At 36.7% G+C, this 20,746-nt stretch overlaps 1 protein-coding gene across 1 annotated transcript in view; it reads left to right on the top strand.

The window, feature by feature from the left end:
- The window catches only part of mAChR-B (muscarinic acetylcholine receptor), a 236,864-nt gene extending 217,428 nt beyond the window's left edge, over positions 1-19,436 (top strand). The window contains exons 3-7 of the mRNA XM_074177282.1: positions 2,144-2,547; positions 2,776-3,180; positions 7,356-7,723; positions 14,095-14,331; positions 17,122-19,436. Coding sequence (XP_074033383.1) covers positions 2,144-2,547; positions 2,776-3,180; positions 7,356-7,723; positions 14,095-14,331; positions 17,122-18,033 — 2,326 coding nt within the window. The 3' untranslated portion in view covers positions 18,034-19,436. The remainder of the gene's footprint in view (positions 1-2,143; positions 2,548-2,775; positions 3,181-7,355; positions 7,724-14,094; positions 14,332-17,121) is intronic.
- The last annotated feature ends 1,310 nt before the right edge of the window (positions 19,437-20,746 follow it).

Raw genomic sequence — 20,746 nt, 5'->3', positions numbered from 1 at the left:
CAAATGTCATATTTACAACCCTAAATTTTATATTTCATACATTTTATACTTCATGATTCATTTTTATATTTCTTTTAATTTTCCTGAATGATATCAAGATTCTGGATATACGTAGACAATTGTCACTCTAGTCAAGGTTCATCTTTTGGAATTTTGTCTACTTTGACCAGATCCCCGATTAGGCTTATTATACGCATCGCTTTCATTTTTGTCTCTTTCATAAAAAAATATTTTATGATCTCATACCACTTCAGGATATTCATTTATAGATTAGTTCTGCTCCCACTACCAAGGCTTGCCTTGTTGGGTAGTATGTATTTATTTACCATTGAATGTCTTCTTCCTATTGTATTCTCTTAATATATATTTGAAGTGAATATATATAATTATTATTATTATTTCACCGTAGTATGCGCTGGTCAGGCCCTATCCCCCGAAGCCCCGATTTCTGCCTCATGCGGCAAGCCGGTATAATTTTAAGGCTTGAGAGTAGAGAGGGCATTATTCCACCAAGGACTCCAATAATCAGAACAATCATCTTAACAGAGTTGCCTGGAGAGTCTGATGAGTTCGAAGAGGAAATCTTGATATCTTATCTGTTTTTCCTCCTCTTTTCGGACGATATTCGTCTCGCCAGGAGCTGAAAACTCCACGACAAATATCGTCTTGCTCTGGTGGTCGAGAAGGACTACATCAGGTTTACTAGCTTGTATGAGCCTGAGGGAACGAATAGTTCCAATAAATTCGGCACTTCTCGTTCCCCACAACGGATTCAATATCCCCCGAAGCGTAGGGCAACACCGGTGTCTCGTCAATACCAAAAGAGTGCCGTAGATGGTAATAGAGCACTTTTAAGGCCACGTTATGTCAATGGATATAGGCCAAGTCCGCATATGTTGGACATGCTGATAACAAGTGCATTAGGGTCTCGGGCGCCTCGCGACATGCCTTGCACTTTGTGTCAGGAACCTCTATACCCATGACTCGACTGCGGTGTCGAAAACTAAACGGAGTTCATCAGCTGCTCGGGCAGCTGTCATAAAGAGAAATGCTCCAATTTCTGCTCTCTCATGGTCACGGACCATGCATAGAAGGAGATCCAAACTTCTGACGACTTCACAGGCTGTATCTAGTACCATTCTGTCATGTAAACACTCCAAATTCAAAAGTCCACGGCCTTCCTGTTGTCGGGGGAAGTTGTTGGAAATGCAATGAGGGCAGTGCAAAGGTGTAATTACAATAAGCCTGAGTTACTTCCAAACGTTATATTGAACATATCAATAATTTATATATTATGATGAACTTGTATCTGACAGTCATTCATATACATACATAAAATGTCAAACAATAACTGAAAATAAATGATTGATGTACAATACAGGGTGTGTTGCATTTTCAATTACCAACAGAAGTACAACCGTAGAACGGACGATTTGGGATGCTAATTTCAATAGAAATGTATCATTTTTTGGGTCTCTACGTCGAGTTGATACAGATAATAAGGAGAGATCCTTCTCTTATTATTATCATTATGTTTGGTACTTGGGTCTGATCAGTCATGTCATAGAGTGGAATTGTGAAATTTCTAATGGCGAATTAATTCTATTCTCTTTACTACTTGCATTTTTGATAATACCTTTTCAATTTCCGTGAATCAATTTCTCGTATTTGTGCATTTTCAGTAGAATGAATGCAAAGTTCAGATTTTAATATGTTGTATATCATATCCAGGTATTATCCGACCAAAATTAAACATGAATTTCCATACCTTTAGGTTATCGAATACTTAGTACCTAAAAATATTGATATATTAAAAATTTTCAATCCTCGCAAAAAAAACAAATGTTTGAATCAAATGAAAACACTTTCTCCGCACAGAGCAGTCTCTCGATGAGTGTTTTGCTAACCAAGCTTACATCATCAGGAAATGCTATCCGTGTTTTGCTAACCAAGTTTTCGTCATCAGGAAATTACTAAAACTAGTTTTAGTTTCTCTCCTGATAGCGCTGACTTGGTTTCCAAAACGCGTGCAAAACAGAGTTTCAGTTCTAGTGTTGAAAAGTGTTTTCATAAAATTCATTCTGTAGCAGAGATTTCAATTCTACCTACCAAACCAAAGTTTGAAAATTGCACTCGTTTTCAGGAAACTCAACAAGCGAGAAAAATACTGCAAGACCATCTACAGTGGCTTCCTCTCACTGACCGAATGTTACCAATCGTTCGACTCGATTCGAAACCGACCTTGGGACGATGAAGACCCCCTCAACTTTTTCGGCTCTGCTGACTGGATAGGAGGCTTCAGAATCGTCAATGGTACAAACGCATTGAACGGCTCCGTCACTGATAGCTCAGATCAATCTCCGATACAGGTTTTGCCGCCATTCAAGCTCTGGCAGACTATCCTGATCGCCATCAGTTTAGGACTCTGCATCATTCTCACGGTATCAGGCAATATTTTGGTTTTACTAGCTTTCATTGTGGACAGAAATATTAGACAACCCAGCAATTACTTCATTGCGTCTCTCGCTGCTACCGATATGCTGATTGGTGAGTAACTTCCCTGATTGTGGTATTGAAAGTCAGTAGAACAAGGTTCAAATTTGAGTTCTTGAATATCGATATTTGAGATAAGTACCTGGTGATTATTCCTCAACTACTCCCCAAATATTCAGAAACATATTCAGAAACTACAATATATCCTATATTAAAGATCTAGGACTAGTTTTCCCAGAAGAAGAGTCAACTGGAGTATGAACATCGATTCTTCCATTTCAGGAACAGTTTCGATGCCATTTTACACAGTCTACGTCCTGATGGGATACTGGAATTTGGGACCTCTCCTCTGCGATCTTTGGCTATCCGTTGACTATACCGTATGTCTCGTCTCCCAGTACACAGTTCTACTGATCACCATAGACCGGTTTTGTTCAGTGAAGATAGCGGCAAAATATCGGAGCTGGAGGACAAAGCAGAGGGTCATATGGATGGTTACCATCACGTGGATAATTCCCACTTTGCTCTTCTTCATCAGTATTTTCGGTTGGGAACATTTCACGGGGTACAGAGATCTACAACCAGGAGAGTGTGCCGTACAGTTTTTGAAAGAACCTGTCTTCAATACTGCACTGATCATCTCCTACTACTGGACTACGCTTGTGGTGTTATTCATTTTGTATGGAGGTGAGTCGATTTTGTAGATTTCATATAACCGGGGCGTATCATTTCAATTACTACACGCACCTACAAGTGCAAGTGAAATTATGTGCCCTGAGTAGGGCAAATGAGGCACACAAACTTACGAATTTATCCGAAAGTCTATCGAATTTTACCTTAAATATTTGAACCCTTAAGGGGGGTGATGAAAAATCCCAAAAATATAAGTTATATTGTATATTATTTTTTCTTATCTGGGAAAAATCGATATTTGTTTCTTTCAAAATAGAATTTTTTGAAATGGATGTGTATACAAATATTTGAAAAAAATTGAATACTTGCTGTTGTATATTTGTTAAGTCTACGTCGAATGTATGAAATGATTCAAATCTAGCTTTCCCCTAATTTTGCTTTGTCTGTACGGTTCACGTCAGCCATGTGTTCATTTTTTAGATAAAAAAGGATGTTTGTTTCGTTAGATTTTTTCGAAAAGTGAATTTTATATCCTTTGTTGTTGATAATAACAGTAATGCAGCCAACAAAATGATAGACTGTTTTTTGGTGGAAATTCCACCAAGAAGAACCTTTTATTTTCAGGTTCTATATACCTATTCCACTCTCACAAAGATTATTACTTCTCTAACTAAACACATCATTCACAACTCCCTTACTGCTACTACTCTCAACCAATTTTCGCTTGGCCACTATTTTTGTCTGAAAGAAATTACTTCTTTTTTTCAACTTCTCGAAAGTTTATGCTTCGGAAATGTTTTTCCACCTGTATTTGTTAAAATTTCCGTTGATCATTTAGTTGTGTCACTGTTTTTAGTTCTCTTTGGGATCCTTAGGAAACTGGCGAATTACTTCAACACTAATCTTTTCGTCATTTCACTTCTTCAACACTGATCTTTTTTTTTTCAATTCCGTGCTCGTTGAATATACACAAAGCTTCTTGGTAAGGGACACCGGGAAATTTTCAGTTCAAATGTTTGTATTTTCATTGTTTTAGTGTTTACTTTTCTGAAAAGCAATTCTATTGATAGTGACACTATTAAGCTTCGGAACAAAATGACAATTACCTCCCAGCTAATTACAATATAGTGTACAAGCTCGATTTTATAGAATGGGGAAAACGAGTAAACCTACCCCGTGCCTGGGGTAAGTTGACTTGTCACTAGGGGTAGGTTGACCTAAGTAGTAATGAGTACCAAATTTATGAAGAAATAGGAATGAAAAAATACCATTAGACGCTGCCTAACCTTGATTATCATTTAGAAATCAAATTATAATGATATTAAATCAGTTTTCTGAATCGGAGGTGCACATTCTACATTCATAAAATAGTATGTTTCCATTGACACACTTTGTATGGGCCCATAGCTTGCACGCAATGCACTGAACCCATTTCTCTTCAGGAATACTCGAACTATAGGATTCAGTGCACTCTATACAAAATGTTTCATCGTCGTCACTTTCATCTTCGTCACAAATTTTCTCATTTGCTGCATGAAGAGTATTTTTCCTTTTACCCTCACCTATGCTAGTGCCTTTAAAGCTTTTATCAGTTTTATTTGGTTTCTTAGTTTTCTTGGTTAGCGTCTTATCAGATTGTTGTTTTGTTTTAACTTGCATTAGAATTTCTGTTTTGGATGTATCAGTATAGATAGTACTTCTTTGTTTTTTAACATTTCTTATTATTTTCCACACGTGGTCCAACTTTTGGAAATGGTCTAATATCTTCAAGTAACATGAACAAAATTCTGGGAATGCCCATATCTCTTATTTCAGTCACTGGATTTTTTTCAGAAATTTTCAATCCATAATCTATCTTCGATTCCAAGAAGCCTTCTGAAATAGAAAGGGACTCGTTTGAAGTATATGAAGTGGATGCTACGACATCCTGGAGAGTTGAACTATGTGGAGCAGTTTCGTTGTCATTTGGTGGTCTTATTTGATCTGTTGATTGTGAGGCACTATCAGAAATCGATGCTGAAGGTACTGCAACAGTAGGCACATCCGATGCGGGCCTGTCAGTCACATGTGATCCACTAAACTTTGAGTCCGAAAATATATTTTCGTTAAGTGGTGATATCCCAGTTACTCGGAATCTAGATTGGATATTATCAATTGTAGCTCCCAGTGGCAATGATGACTCCTGGGTGACTCGCTAACCAATTGTCGGTTGCTTGGTTGAAATATTTCTTTAGTGGCCCATACACTGTCCTGTCTAACGACTGCAGCTTATGACTGCAGTGAGGAGGAAATGATAGGACTGTAACCCCATTTTCCTTTAAATAATCTAGCACATCAATGGATAAGTGCGAGGTATGGTTGTCCAGCAATAACAGAATAAGATTTTCCTCACTACGTTTAACGTATTTCACGAAATATTTCGTGAATTTTCGAAAATTACCTTCCTTCATCTGTCCAGAAGGATTAGCATCGCCATCAGAACCTATCGGTCCACCTCTTATAAAGTGTTTTTTGTAATGGACACGTGGGAAAACGAAGAATGGAGGAACCATTATTACCGAATGCCGGGATAGCAACTGCTACTCATTTATCCCAAGTTGATACCACGGAGAGCTATCACTCTGTTAGGAACGTGTACTGTCAGTCCTGTTCAATCTACGTTTCAAACATCACCAGGGCTTAGATGTAAACGTAGATAAACTATTTTCAGGTTGTCAAAGAACAACTGTATGTTGTTTTCGTTGAAAGATGTGGTTCGAGCATATTCTTTTCTATTCCATGATGCAGGGATAGATTTATAATTTTTTTTGGGAATTCATATGCAGGTCGACTAGGTAGTCAACCAACCTCTTTATAAATTAGTCAACCAACCCCAAACCACCTTGCAATAACCATATAACCATAACCTTTAATTAGTGTCTTAAACGAAAATAATAAGCCAGCATATAAAGATCAGGAATCACACATTCGATTTAAACAATTTGACAAGCAATGGCAACAAAATGTATAGGCATTATAACAAATAAAATCACGACAAAAATAGTTACTTGCCCATCTTATTTTTCAACAATACGCTATCACTGACAAACGACATGCATCTGCAACGCTGTATTCTCGGTGACTGAGCCTGGGGGGATAACGGATACCCTCACCTAGTTGATCGACGCAAGGCGTTTGCGTAGCTCGCATTTTTGGCAGTTAGTCTACCTGCACCTTTAGTCAATCATCGCCGGTCTCCCCTATCAGAACATTCTTTCAGTACAATCATCTTACATTTTCTGCATTGGTCTATCAATCATGGTGAAAGTTGTGGAATCTTATTTATGGAACGCATTGGAAATGATTCGATAAATTACACATTTGCAAAATCCAGATATTATATTTTTCAAGGTGAAGGTGTAGGTGTATGCAGTAGCAACAAACTTCAGTAAACGATAAATATAAAATGTTTCTCTCAGATTCGAAGTATTCGAATTATCTGGCAAATATGAGGTAGCCGAGTGAGTATAACTTACTCAATTTTTCTAGCATCGTCCAACTCCATCCGAATTCACATAAGCCTCGTGCATATAGACCTATTTTGTTCGTAGGGATTTATTGATGATATTTAAAAATCTTGTTTGAGTAGTATTACTAATTTTCTCACCAATGTAGACCATGACATTGACATTGAAATGACATTGAAAGATGAATCTTTATCAAAAATAACAAAACTTGCGCTGGTAGGCTGTGATTGAATGAAATCTGTCTATCAACATCCCACCAATAGCATACCTGTCAACAACATGGGCCAACCAGAACAACCTAATAGCAGTGTGGACCAACGACCCAGTAAGAGTTCGGACCAATCAGGAGTGAGCATTTGCCTGGCCACCCCGCTATCCTTTCCTCCCATACATACCCACATCACCCCCGCCACCATCTGAAATTATTGAAATGAGTGAACACGTAGCTCGTCAGTCAGTCGTTGCTGTGACTTCGAAATATAACCTCCGTACTCGTAGTCAGAGCACTGATGTTGTCTGTCCAGTAGCAGACGAGACGTTTGGTACCTCAGGTTACATTCGACCGCGACCTACCAGCCCGGATTTTGTTCTTTTTCCGGCCGTGAAAACCTATGGTACTTTTTTGTTATCGATAGTCGTACCGTCGACTTCAACTGTTCATGCGACTTGGTGATGGTATCATTATATGGGTTGGATACAATTATTTTCTTATATATTTTTCAGGTATATACAAAACCGCTTTCGACATGCAGAAAAAAAGCGAAGCAAAGCAGAGAAAGATGCAGTCAATGGTAGCACTGAGTGCCGGCGCCATGAGCGGTATGGCGGGCAGGGCAGCAGGCATAGGCCTGTCGAAAACTCAAAATAGCTCAACTAGTCAAGAAAAGCCCCTTCCACTGGCAAATGCTTCTCTAGTGAACGAGAAGCAGCTGGAAAATAATGCGTTGACCGTCTTGGAGGCTTACCAAGCGGGCGGTTCTGCGGATTCCAACTCCAGTACAACCACGAACAGTACCACCACCACTACTACAACCACGACGACAGCGACGTCTTGTGAGAAAAAGAATCTGTGTCTGCCGAAAGAAAAACAGGTACATTACTTGCAAAAGAAGCAATGGCTTCATAAAGGATTAAAAATTTCGTCTAGAAATTTGCGATTTGTCAATCCTCATACGAAATTAGTTGTTTGCATATGACTTTTTGTGTGATTTAATGTTCATAAGAAAGTAGTTGTTTTGAAAGGGCTTCTTTCTTTCAGTTTTCAACTGAAACAAATGTCTGCGTACACATTTTCATAGATGTTTTATGATTGTTACTTCCTCCCTTTCTTTGGAAAGAAAGTAACAAGAGCAGAGTTATCTCTTCCGGTGACGTGAAGTCGAAATGTTGTGAAATGAATGAGGAATTCGTCTTCTGATGTTATCTTTAACGGTGCTTATAAAGCAAATGTCTGAAAACTTCGAAGTACACTATAGATGATCTGATTGTCCTCCATGTAAATAACATTTTATATCAGTACCCTTTCATATATTGTGTAACGTTCCTATGAACTCTTTCAATTTGATAGCGAATGTCTGAAGTACAAAATAAATGGGTACCTTTAAGTGATTTTCGGGTGAATCAATGTCTGTCGGATATAATTCAATATCCAGCGTGGTATTGGCCGGGGCCGTTGTTATCCGGCATACGTTTACAGGACCCTACTGTGTAGGTAGTTGGGAGAGGTTAATATTTCGAAATTCAATATTTTGAAATTATTCAATTCAAAATTGTTTAAAAATGTTTTCGACTTACCGAGGTGAACTAGAAATTTGCCTTTTCTACACGTGTATGAAGTTACACATTACAATTATCATATTTGTCAGATTGTGAAAGATGAAAATACCCAAAAATATCGATAAAAACTAGAACTCCATTGTTGAAATCTATCTTGCCTTGACATGAGACCACAGAGCCGACACCCGAGTCACCCGACTTAGTTGACGCGGCAAGATACATCGCGTATTCTTTTCGATTTCGATAAAATTGCTCTAAAGATATTGAGATATCTGAATACCATACCTACGATATAAATAGTTGGTATTCAAAGTGAGATTTGAATTGAAGAATTGTCTTATTTTCGTGGGGTTTTGTGAATCAGTGAAGTGTGGCAATAATTTGTTTTTCATTTCAATCTCTTGTATACCTTCATTGTATATTAGTGAGTTTTATTCAATATGAATATTCATTTGAGTTGTCTCAGTACAGTTAGGGTCTAGTCACTGTCATAATCATAATATCAAATTAAATCTGTGAAATTTTGTAGGAATTCACTTTGAATCAATTTGACTAGGACAGTGATTGAAATTGTGAGAATTATGGATAGCTAGGCTCTGATGAGAATCACGTATGAATCGAAAATAATGAAACGTAGATGGTAATTCCCTCGCTCTCAGTTTTACCGCTTTTTAGAAGAAGCGTTTCATCGCTGCAAAACTCTAAAGGAAGTAATCAGTATAAATCAGTTCAAAAACAATAATGTACCCTAAGAATAGTGGTCTGAATCACCCGACTGTAATGGATCATATTTATTTTTTTCAAGACAAAACACAAACACTACAGAAAAATCCTTGAGGCGCTCTCAAAGCGGTGCCTGTGCAAAAGTAGCAATTCACATTGGATTTGAATCCCTGGAGAATAAATCTATTTGGAAAAACGTTCTCAGGAAGTTTATTCCACATTCGTTATTCCGCAGTTCTCTAGATGAAAGAGTTCTCAAACAGTGAAGTTCAAGGTGTACTGAGTTGAACCTCAAAACTATGAGCAGCCACAGTTAATCGTGCATTTCTGATATATACCGCTCTTGGTGGAATCTAATGTGCCAAGTCATTTGAACACCTCCCGTGAAAGTATCTATAGAAGAGAGACAAATCTCCAACCTTTCTTAGATTTTTCAGACTATCGAGGTTGCAAGTGGATTGAATCCACCACCTTCAGGGTATGTTTGGGGGCAGCTCCATACGTGAGAACAATACTCCAAAGAAGGTCTGATCTGAGCTTCTTAAAGCTTCAACAGTTGCTGAGGTGTGTACAGGTTTCTGGTTCAGAAGAGTGCTCCACCCATATGGGTGTCCATTTTCATCCCCAAAGAACATATCGAAGCAGAAAACGTCTGACCTGACATTATTATATCCGGTTCGGAAACATTTACCTTCTTGAAGAAAACCGATGCTTAGGTTTTTGTGGCATCGAATTGAAGTTGGTTGCTTTCACCCCAATTCGAAATCACTTCTAGATCCTCAGTAAGAGATGCAACCTCCTGCTGCCGGTGAGGATGTGCCTCCGTAGCCGATGTCCTGAAATCCAAATGAAATAACGGGACAAATGTGCTGTCGACAGCAGAACAATATATTGGTTTCTTGGTTTTTTCCAATAAGTAAAATAAAATACAATAAAAAGAGGGTTGTAGACAATATGGAACCCTGAGGAACACCATCATTGATGGTGAAAATATTCGAGAGGTGTCCATCGACGGCCACTTGCAGGAAATGTTCTTTCAGGAAGCTGGTGAGTCATAAACAGAAATGATCCGACAAGCTTCGATAGTATCCGATAGTATCGAAGTTTGGCCAGCGTAGCATCATGCCACACACGGTCAATGGCCTTAGAAATATCAAGCGCAACAGCTCTTGATTCTCCATGTTTCTCGATTGCGTTTTCCCAAATATGGGTGACATACGATAGAAGGTCACCTGTTGATCTTTGTTTCCGAAAGCCATATTGATGATCGCTCAAGATGTTGAAGCCTTCCAAATATTTGAGGATATGGTGGCGTTCACGACTTTCTCCATGATTTTTGATATCACTGATAGCAAAACGACTGGTCTATAGTTATTTGGAAAAATTTCCTTGTACGATGACGGGAACTCATTAGGGCCAGACACTTTGTTGATATTAAATTGTTTCAAAATTCACCTGACTAGACGCTGTAGAAAATTAATTTCTGGCATTGTGGATTCTAGTTTGGGAATAGTGGGTGGTGCCGTTCACAGAAAATCGACTGTGGAGTGGGACGGAAATTATTCAGCTAGTAAATTTGCTTTTTCTATGGCTGTTGTTGCAATTGAATCATCCTCTTATATTAGTATTAATAACAGTTTTGGTTTCATTCAATTTTTTTTTATAATTTGTATTTTTCATGTCAACCGGAATCACTATATTAGTCTGTCAACTTGTTGGATATTGGATGGTATTGAATTCTGAGTTAAGTAAGGAGTGGCGGAATATAATTTGCGAAACATCCTGTAGAGATTTTAAACAGAAACAGACAGATGACTTCGAAATACTATACTTGAGCCGTTACATAAATCTACAAAATATTTTTCACCCTCGGCAAAATTAGGTGAAGTACCTAGTTGGAGAGAATGAATAAATTTATAAACTCGGTTCGAATAGCTCACAAAACTTGAATTTCATGAAAATTTAAATGAAACTGCTCGGTGGCATACTAAATTGTATAAAAATTCAGTGAGATCGAGCGAATAGCGTAGTTTTATTTGTCCTTACGGGGCAATTTCTCTTCCGAAATAGTGTTTAATCTGACTACTTGAATTTCCTTCAGAATAGGGTCGCCTGAGATGCTTTGGCTTCAGGAAATTGGTTATATACCACTCTGTTTAAAAAATGATATGAATTTTCAAGTTTTCTCAAAAAATATGTATTTACTCGGTAATTTTTATTTTGTCTCCTTCAGAGTAATCTTCTATAATTATAATATACTTGTGCCAACATTTTTTCCAACGCTCAAAGCAGTTCTGTTGTTTATGGCCAAAAAATTACGAACAAGCTGACGAGTGCATTATCGTAAAGCAAAAGCTATAAATTGTTTTTCTATAATACCAGACGTTGTCTTAGTATTGTAATGACTGACATTGCGATAGTATTAACGTAAAATATAATTTTATTCATAGAGATCGAGGTTGATCACCCGGTTCTTCGGTGTCGATATTTTCCTAGATGAAAAAAGCGTTTGAACTACTTTATGACTGTCGGACCTTTGATCGTCGTTGTGGTCATGTACAAGTTGGGCTAGACTAAACAAATGTATAAATTACATCCTGCCGATGATCATACGCTTGGGAATGTTAAAAACGCTTAGATGAGGTTTTTGTGGCTAGCGTTGCTGACACGAGGGCTTGGGATTTTTTGCGAGAGACACAGAAAAGTCGGTCACCGGAGCCCGTCGACACGAGTTCAGAGGCCTAAATAGGGAAGTTATTCCGTTTCTAAGCGCGTGGTACGAAATTTAAGGAGAATCGGTGGTGAAATCGTAAACCGGTATTGGTTACAGGGAAGTTGAAAATAATAGTGTTGGTGTTAAAGACACATCGGGTCAACGGAATCTATAGTTGACTCTGAACCACCAAAGAGGTGTTATGTGAGTGTTGGTTTTTTTTTTACTAATCAGTTGATATTGAAACAAAGTCCACATAGTATTTCGTCTGAGTTTACTTCATATTTGCAAAAAGGTTATATATAGTTGGGTTCCTAGTGCGGGTTGTTTAGCTAGAGTTCATGTTACTATTACAAAAAAGGGTGCGCATTTAAAGTTATACCCTTCTCTTTTTGAAGTAAAAGTAAAACTGAAAGTATTTCTCACTGAGTTTATGCGTTTGTAGTTGTTTAACAGGTTAAATTAATAGTAAATATCACAGTCGAATTGGTGGCATATTATTTGTTCTATTTTCTTTTTTTTTTCATAGAATTTAACAACATTCTACACGTTGTTTTTTTATTAGTTTTTCCATGGAGTTTTTTTACCTATTATACTTCATATTTGAAATCTTGGACTTTCATTTTCTCTTGGACTGGGAAAAATACCATCCCCGTAGAGTAAGATGAAGTTACGAAAAAAAAAACAAATTAGAGACTTTTTGTCAATCTATTGAGAAGCGAATAGTAAGTGAAGGGCATTTTAACTAAGATCAAAATTCAGTTCTGTAACCATATAATGAGAGAGAATATGAGTAGGTATACCAAATGTTCAGATTACAAAAAGATCGACCTTAGTGCGATCTGCACGAACCCTACAGCTTTTTCGTAATTGCCTATCATTAAAGTCACAAACCGTGAAGAGTGGACGATAAACAGCCATCCTGAATGTGTTTTCAAAAGAAATCTTCTAGAATGTGCTTTCTGAGGAACAACAACCTTCAGAAGGCGGAACTTCTGCAAAGCAAGGATTAACAAGATCTTACCTCAACGTGCGATTCTCAGCATAGGTTGGACGATAGGCAGTGCGGTGGGATCGAACAAACGTTCACATGGCGGATGATTGAATGAGTAATACAGACCACTCACGCTGGCTAATTGAACACCATTTTTTTTTCGTTCAGAACTTTCTCAGAGAAAAAATTTCTTTGTTTTCAGTGATCTTTGAAAAATTCGGGCAAAATTAGTATCAAAAAGATTAATTTTGAGACCTTTTTGCTAAAAACGCCAGTTGTGTGAGATCACTCGTCGCTGGAAAAAATCCATCTGGGACAAGAAATAGATGAAATGCGTTGTGTCTGTTGTGGATAACCCTCTGCAGTCCACCGTCAATAAATAGGTACCTGAAAAGACATAACTTTTGAAATCTAGTTGATTACCAACAGGTGGTGCGCTTCACATTTTTTAGGCATGTAAGAAACTGATTGGATCAGAAATAATCAGGCATGTGGATTGGTAGGCGAAGTCCGTTGAAATGGCCTACTCGTTCACCGGATTTGACTTCTTTTGATTCTATCCATTGGAGTTATATCAAATCGAATGTTTTTGTTATGCAACCTGCGACAATACGAAAACGTTTCAACAAGTTGGAAATGAGTTCAAAAATAGTTCATTTTATTGTTACGGGATTGAAAGAGAATTCTCTTTTCATTGAACATTTAGTTTTTCAAATTCGGCAAAGGGTGACAGACTTACGATATTCTTGGTCCCAAATTCAAACATCAATCACTCCAAAATTTAAAAAATTGAAGTTCATTGTATAGAGGATAGAAGCACTTTTCATGCGAAATGTTAAGAGATCCTCCTTTCCACTAAAAAAAGAGATATCACACAAAAATTTGGTCCAACTCTAACACCTTGCCCAGTTCGAAAGTGCAGTGGGGAGGGAAGGGGCTATTTAGGTCTGCACTGTATAAATTATCGAAACTTCTGCACAAGATTCAACATCGCTGTGTTTCTTTCGTTTAGGACTGAAAACCTAGCAATTCCTCAACTTCATAATATCATAAATATTTTGTGTTTATGGTTATGGCAGAAGTTCATTGCATACCGTTTATACCTTATTTTTTGGTGAAATTTAGATTGTGAGGCATTTTCTCAAATGAAAGGCTGTCAGCAATGTATGAGGAACATCATTCAAGTCACTGAAGATTATTTGGTTCAGATTGTTCTAATCATGGGTTTCGAAAAAGTGTATTATGTTTTGCTTCAGGTTCAAGATGCTGATAAATCTGAGAGGTCCAGCAGTCCAGCCTTCGAATCAGATGAAGATAGCACTGCACCTGTGAATGATAAAGAGAAATCTCAAACCTTAGCGACGAAAAAGAGGACCTCTATAGTAGGGATTGTCATGCAGTCTAGCGCTCCACTTCATGTGTTCAGCAACAGCAATAGAATTAATGGTGATATAGCTCAGGCAAAAGGAATGATCCAGAATTCAGATGTAACAGTAAGTAGAATAATAGGTTTGTTGATCAGACACATCTGACATACTCGTATTGTGACGTTTTTTGATAAACCTATTCTGTTCTCACACGATATTCATACTTTAGGTTTCCTGAAATTCACTTTCTTTGTTGAATAATTTCTCTGCGTTCAGAAAACTATGGGAGTGTTCTTTAACTTTCTTTTGAATTAGTGTGCTTTTCTCAATATGCTTTTTGCCGTAATCTTTGTAACTTTTGGCCTCAAAATATTCTGAGGTTGTAGCATATTCCAATTCTTCTCTCATCTATGGATATGTTGAACAACAGTCTTTTCTGAAAAAGTCTTTTCTATACAGGAAATCAGAGATTTTCTGTGAATCTTTCCGGAAATTCTTACTTTCTACAATCTGAAAAAAGATCAACATTATAATATTCATTTTTTCTGATTGTGAGAATACACATAAAGATTGATTACTGCTATTATTATTATAATTTCACTATTTACTTTTCTTTTCTCTGATATGTCCCATAATTTTTCTCTCAGTACTCTAACAAAGGATCACTTTTGGTTTGTGAAGCGTATTATACAGGGTGTTTCCTAACTACGGTACAAAACTTCAGAGGATAATTTGTTAGGTCAATTTAAGAAAAATATGTCCGGAGTTGCTTTGTTTCTGAAATTCAGGACGTTGAAGTTTAAAAAAAAACATTATTTATAAAATAACATGAATATCCTCAAAACGGTTTGGTTGAAATTTGCTAGTTATTTGAAGTAATGAGACGCTTATTTAGCCCGAACTTGATTGAAATTATTAGTTCCAGTGGCGTCTCAGTGGCCACTAAAACCAACATACTGAAAAAAAAAGAACGCCACTGTATTTTTTTCATTGAATAACTAAAAATACAACTTTTCCGTTGCTTGTGTTTTCTTCCTATCAAGTTCCGTTTTCGAGAAAAAAAACACTTCCAAAAATTATCCATGGACAACATAAAATAAAAATAAAAAGTAAATAATGAACAATTTCGACCTTGAAGTAAAGGAGCAAAATGTCCACCATCTGATAAAATGCACGACTGCAATCGATTTGTCATTGATTGTCTGACACGTTCAAAAATACCTAGAGTATTCCTCAAGTTATTCACATCTCGTACGGAAGTTTTATAAACAAGAGCCTTCAGATGACACCATAAATAGAAAATCTGAGAATTCATATCAGGACTGCTGGCCAATTTTGAGGTCCTGCACGTCCAATAGAATGATAAGGGTAGGTCGAGATGCTGACGAGCAAGTAGACTAAAATGAGCTGGAGCCCCGCCGTGCATAAATCACATGTTGCCTCTTACAAGTACCGGCATTTCTTGTAACGAAATGATAAATGATCTCTCAAAAAGTCACTTTAGGATTCACTTGTTAATCTTGCTGGTAGAAAAAATGGGCCAATTAGGTAGTCACCAATCATTCCTACTCAAACGTTCAGCGGAAATTGATGCTGAAAATCCCTCGGTAGTAGAGCTTGTACCCGCTGTGTGTGATATGGATCTTCTTCTATCGCATCAAGTATAGCTTTTTCTAGTTCAGGCGTTGTTACAATTTCCGGTCTTCCACCACCTGCATTTTCATCAAAACCATTTCAGCGTTAGTAAAATTATTCATGATGGAATCACTGCTAATTGACAACTCTGACTTTCACTGATATGACAACACTATCATTATCAGCTGGTATCCAAAGCAGGTGTTCATAATATGAAAAGTTACTTAATCTTTTTTTCTAGAAAACGAAGCTGGATATGATGAAAACACAAGCGAAAAAGTTGTATTTTCAGTTGAATAATCTAAAAATATGAAAAACTGCAACAACAAATCAGTGGCGTAATTTTTCCCAATATTGTTAGCTGTGCTGCCCACCGAGACTCCACTGGACCTAATAATTTCAATTTAGTTCAGGCTAAATTAGCGCCTCATTACTCTAAATAACTGTAGCAAATTTCAATCAAATCGGTGTAAGGATATTTATGATGTTTGTTTGAAGGTGATTGACAATGTTTCATGATGAATTTCACTAGTTCGGACTTCCATACTATATAAAATGATTTGAAATCCCTGAAACAACTAAAAAAGAAGAATTAAAAATGAATAGCTGAAAATAAGAATTATATTAACCAAAATAAACCTGAAATGAAATAATAGTGAAATAAAATACAAGTAAAAATAGAAAGAAAATAAAAATAAAAAGTGGAGCGATTCCAAGTCACGTTAGTTCACGACGTTTCGATTGTTAGTATCTACAATCGTCTTCGGGTGATGACTATTTTTACTTGTATTTTATTTCACTATTATTTCATTTCAGGTTTATTTTGGTTAATATAATTCTTATTTTAGCTATTCATTTTTGATTCTTCTTTTTTAGTTGTTTCAGGGATTTCAAATCATTTTATATAGTAGACAATGGAAGTCCGAACTAGTGAGATATTTATGATATTTTATGAATACGGTTTTTTCTTGAACTACAATCTCATATCAAAATCTCAGAAAAGAAGCAACTCCGGACATATGTTCATCATAACTTTTAGTAGTTAGAAAACACCCTGTATATTTTCTTTTGATTTTGTCAATATGTTTCTATAATCTATTTCATAGTGAGTATAACATCTTATTTTTTTTCTCAAACCCCTCTGTGAATTTTCCAATGTTTCCCGTTTCCTTTGTTATATTCGCTTGTGTTCTTTTGAAATAATAATGTGAATATATTGTTTACATCAATGTTCATCAAGTGCTATCATAACTTACAAAAAACAACCACGTTTTATTGCAGACTAGATCGATTCCAGAGAAACCCACCCTACTGAGAATAGCGGAAAAAGATCCACCAACCGTCGACAGACCCAAACAAAAACCTCCAGTGGTAGGTGATAAACCCTCGTACGACCAATCCTTCATTGTAAATAGCAAAAGTTACGACAGTACCTTGCAACCCTCTGTAGATAGTAAGAAACCCAATAGCTTAAAACTGAAAACCCAATCAACCTACGACCTGTTGCTTGGCCTCGACGGGGCAGACCTCAGATTCATGGATGAAAGCTCAATTGTGATATCCTCCCCCACCCTAGAAAACTATCCCCCAAATAACTCTCCGAATATCCTGCAGGGCGAACTGAAACTGCAGACCGAAGTGACGATTAGTTCGAACAGACCGATCACTTCGGTGGTTAATGACGCAGACCAGAAAGGCATGGAGACGGAGGAAAGTTCTCCCGGTGGGGGCATATCAGCCATCAGCCAGACAGGTAAAAATCCCCCCTTCCATCCAGATAACAACTTTTGTAACTCCAGTAAAGCGAGATTTTGTACAGCAGATTCTACGGACAACACCAAAAGGGTGTTCGTCAAGTCGATAGGGAAGAGACTGAAGGGGAAGAAGACAGCTCTTGGGCCTCTAGGCTTCGGCCGACAAAAGTCCAAGTCTGAAAACCGGGCGAGAAAAGCTCTCAGGACGATATCCTTCATTTTGGGGGCTTTCGTCGTTTGTTGGACGCCATATCATATTTTCGCACTAGTTGAAGGGTTTTGTACTGAACCTCCCTGTATAAATGGTCACATTTATATGTTTTCTTACTTCTTGTGCTATGCCAATAGCCCCATGAATCCGTTTTGTTACGCTTTGGCTAATCAGCAGTTTAAGAAAACTTTCACTAGGATTTTGAAAGGGGACTTCCATATGACATAGGCGATAAATTTTCTCCGTTTTATTTTCCAAAAAGTAGGTGCTAGGCAGAATAATATTAATGTCATATCGCTTAATGTGTATGTTTATTTGTACTGAGATTTTAGAACTAAATAAACACCCGGTAGATGTTTTCGTCTATGACGAAGAATTTGCTAAAAGACCTAGTGCCTACGTCGATTAGAAAATATTGCATATATTGAAATATATACATAGTATGTGGTTTGTACAAGCTATATAAAATTATAAGTCCTGGTTCAAATTGAATTTTCTGTATATCAGACCTACCGAAACAATATAAGGGGTACTATATGAAAGACCAAAATTGATTCAAAAGCAAATTGACTGATAAATACACAGGGTGCTACAAAGCGTTAGGTATATGGAAATCTCAATCATTCTTTTAAGCAAATATTACTGGAGTTTTTTTCCAACACCAAACCGTTTTAACTCCTCGCGACACGTGTTTCGATCACTAAGATATCATCTTCAAGAGGAAAATCAAACTATTTGATCTTCCTCTTGAAGATGATCACTTGGTGATCGAAACACGTGTTGAAGTGTTAAAATAACGATTTGGTGTTGGAAAAAAGCTCCAGTAATATTCATTACTACACCAAAGGTTCGAAACAGTGCATCACAAATTCTTTTAGGTTTTCCAAATGGAATATTGCAACATAAATGGAGAATGCTGAAGATGTTCTTTCCATCAGAATAGTGATTTGAAATTTTCGATAAAGTGCCTTTCGAAAAAGGATAAAGTATGACCTCATCTGATTTGGAAAGATATATTTGGACAAAAAAAATTAAATATTCGAAACAGGCACATTTAAATTTCGGATTCGGCCTTGTATTTAATAAAGGATTGCTTGAAAAATGAACTTGCTGGAGATGAATTTCTAGGAATCAAAATTTTTTTGAAATAAGGGAACCAAATGAGAACAACAAAGGTACAAGTAGTGGCAATTATAATAGGTCATGATTATCGAGAATAATAATCGGAAATCCAGTTTAACAGGATGTTAATTTTTAAGAGAGAAAATAATTTTCAAGAATTCCATAAAAGTATATGCAATATTTTTAGCGAGATCGCATAGAACTTTAGCACGCAATTCCGACGAACGGCGATAATTTGTAAGGAAAATAAATCAATAATAATGTTAATATTAAGGGGACAATAATAGATATTCCGAATTAGATTTGATCAAAATGATTCTAATTCAAATTGGTACTCACGATGAATTTACATGAGAAATATATGTATATTTGTATTGTATTATAGCTGGTAAGTTGTACAATGAGCTGTTCTTTCTCTATAAGCAATGTTAGGTGTGTAAAAGTGAAGCTAGCTTACTGTTATGAGCCCTAACAGGATGTTACCTTCGACTTGAGACAGATGAATAGAATAAAAGTAATTTTTCAGAAATGTCTGCTTTTCATTCTGAACAACATCCATTTCTTTTTTCCCCTTTTTCTATTGATACGAGTATACATCAAAATATTTTTTCTCCAGATATGTCTGATGAGATCAGAAAAGTTCTCAGTAAATAACTCATTCACGATCCTCTGGTTGGGGAGTTATTCACTTTTGTTCATTCTTGATTTGAATTTGTTGCAAACATTAACGAACCTGATACGATTTTCTAAGCTAGGATTCTTGCGTCTCGACATCTTGCTAATTCTCATCTCCTGTAATCGAACGAGACAAGAGGACATTTTTAATTTTACCTCTGGAGTATTCCGATCCTAGAAAGGCCATCATGCATTTTCATTCATCAAAAATTTGAAACCAGTTACAGCCGGTACAGCAGCAAAACTTTAGATTTTTATGATACCTGAGCAGTTGTGATGGAATCTCGCCGCGATCTATGAGTAGATGTAAGAAATTTTGGGAATCCTACATATGGAGTTCAAAGAAGAAACAACACAGTATTTCTTGACATTGAAAATTGATTATGCTATTGATAAGACAATTCAAGATTGACATCATATACTGAGGAATGATCATTATGGTACTGCCGTATATTGTGGAATTATACCGAATTGTTATTGTAAATACAGCTTTGAAAAATATTGACAGATGATATTTTTCCAAACAACAACATAAAGTGAAACTTTCAAAACTTCAAGTATACAACTATAATGAAACAATATAAATTCAACTTCTCAAGTACACAAATACAAATACATATCTGACTATAAATATCGAATATATTAAATATAATGGTATAGGAGCATGAAGAAACATTCCCTCAGTTATCTCAAAGGTGCAATTTCGTTCCATCCTTTTCATGAAAGAGGACGTATGCTTCTCCACTCTTAAGCAATTGCTGACACGTGTGAATCGTTGCATTTGTGCCACGTGCCAGTATACGAGTGTCTGCAGTATGCTGTATAATACCCTCTGTAAGTAGTCCCACTGTGTTTTAAAACGGCATATAGATTATAACAACAAATAGCCACATTTTCTGCTGCAAAATTGTCCGTATTCAATCCTTCTGAAGGAAATTCGATGACATCATTCAATTTGCCTCTGAATCTTTCCGATGGAGAGAATATTTTCAAATAAATCACTTAAATACGGGGATTGATAGGAACTTTGTGCATTTTCTCCCTTCCTTGCATTTCGAACACGTCGGTTTTTCTCCGTTAAGATTGATTTAGATTTCTCATTAATTACATTAACGTCTTCATATCAAATGAATGTTTTGACCAC

The sequence above is a fragment of the Leptinotarsa decemlineata genome, unplaced genomic scaffold, assembly GCF_025532065.1.
Source record: "Leptinotarsa decemlineata unplaced genomic scaffold, Ldec_3_MD MMD2_tig00002974_RagTag_RagTag, whole genome shotgun sequence".
Lineage (NCBI taxonomy): Eukaryota > Metazoa > Arthropoda > Insecta > Coleoptera > Chrysomelidae > Leptinotarsa > Leptinotarsa decemlineata.
This window is presented reverse-complemented; position numbering and strand designations above follow the sequence as displayed.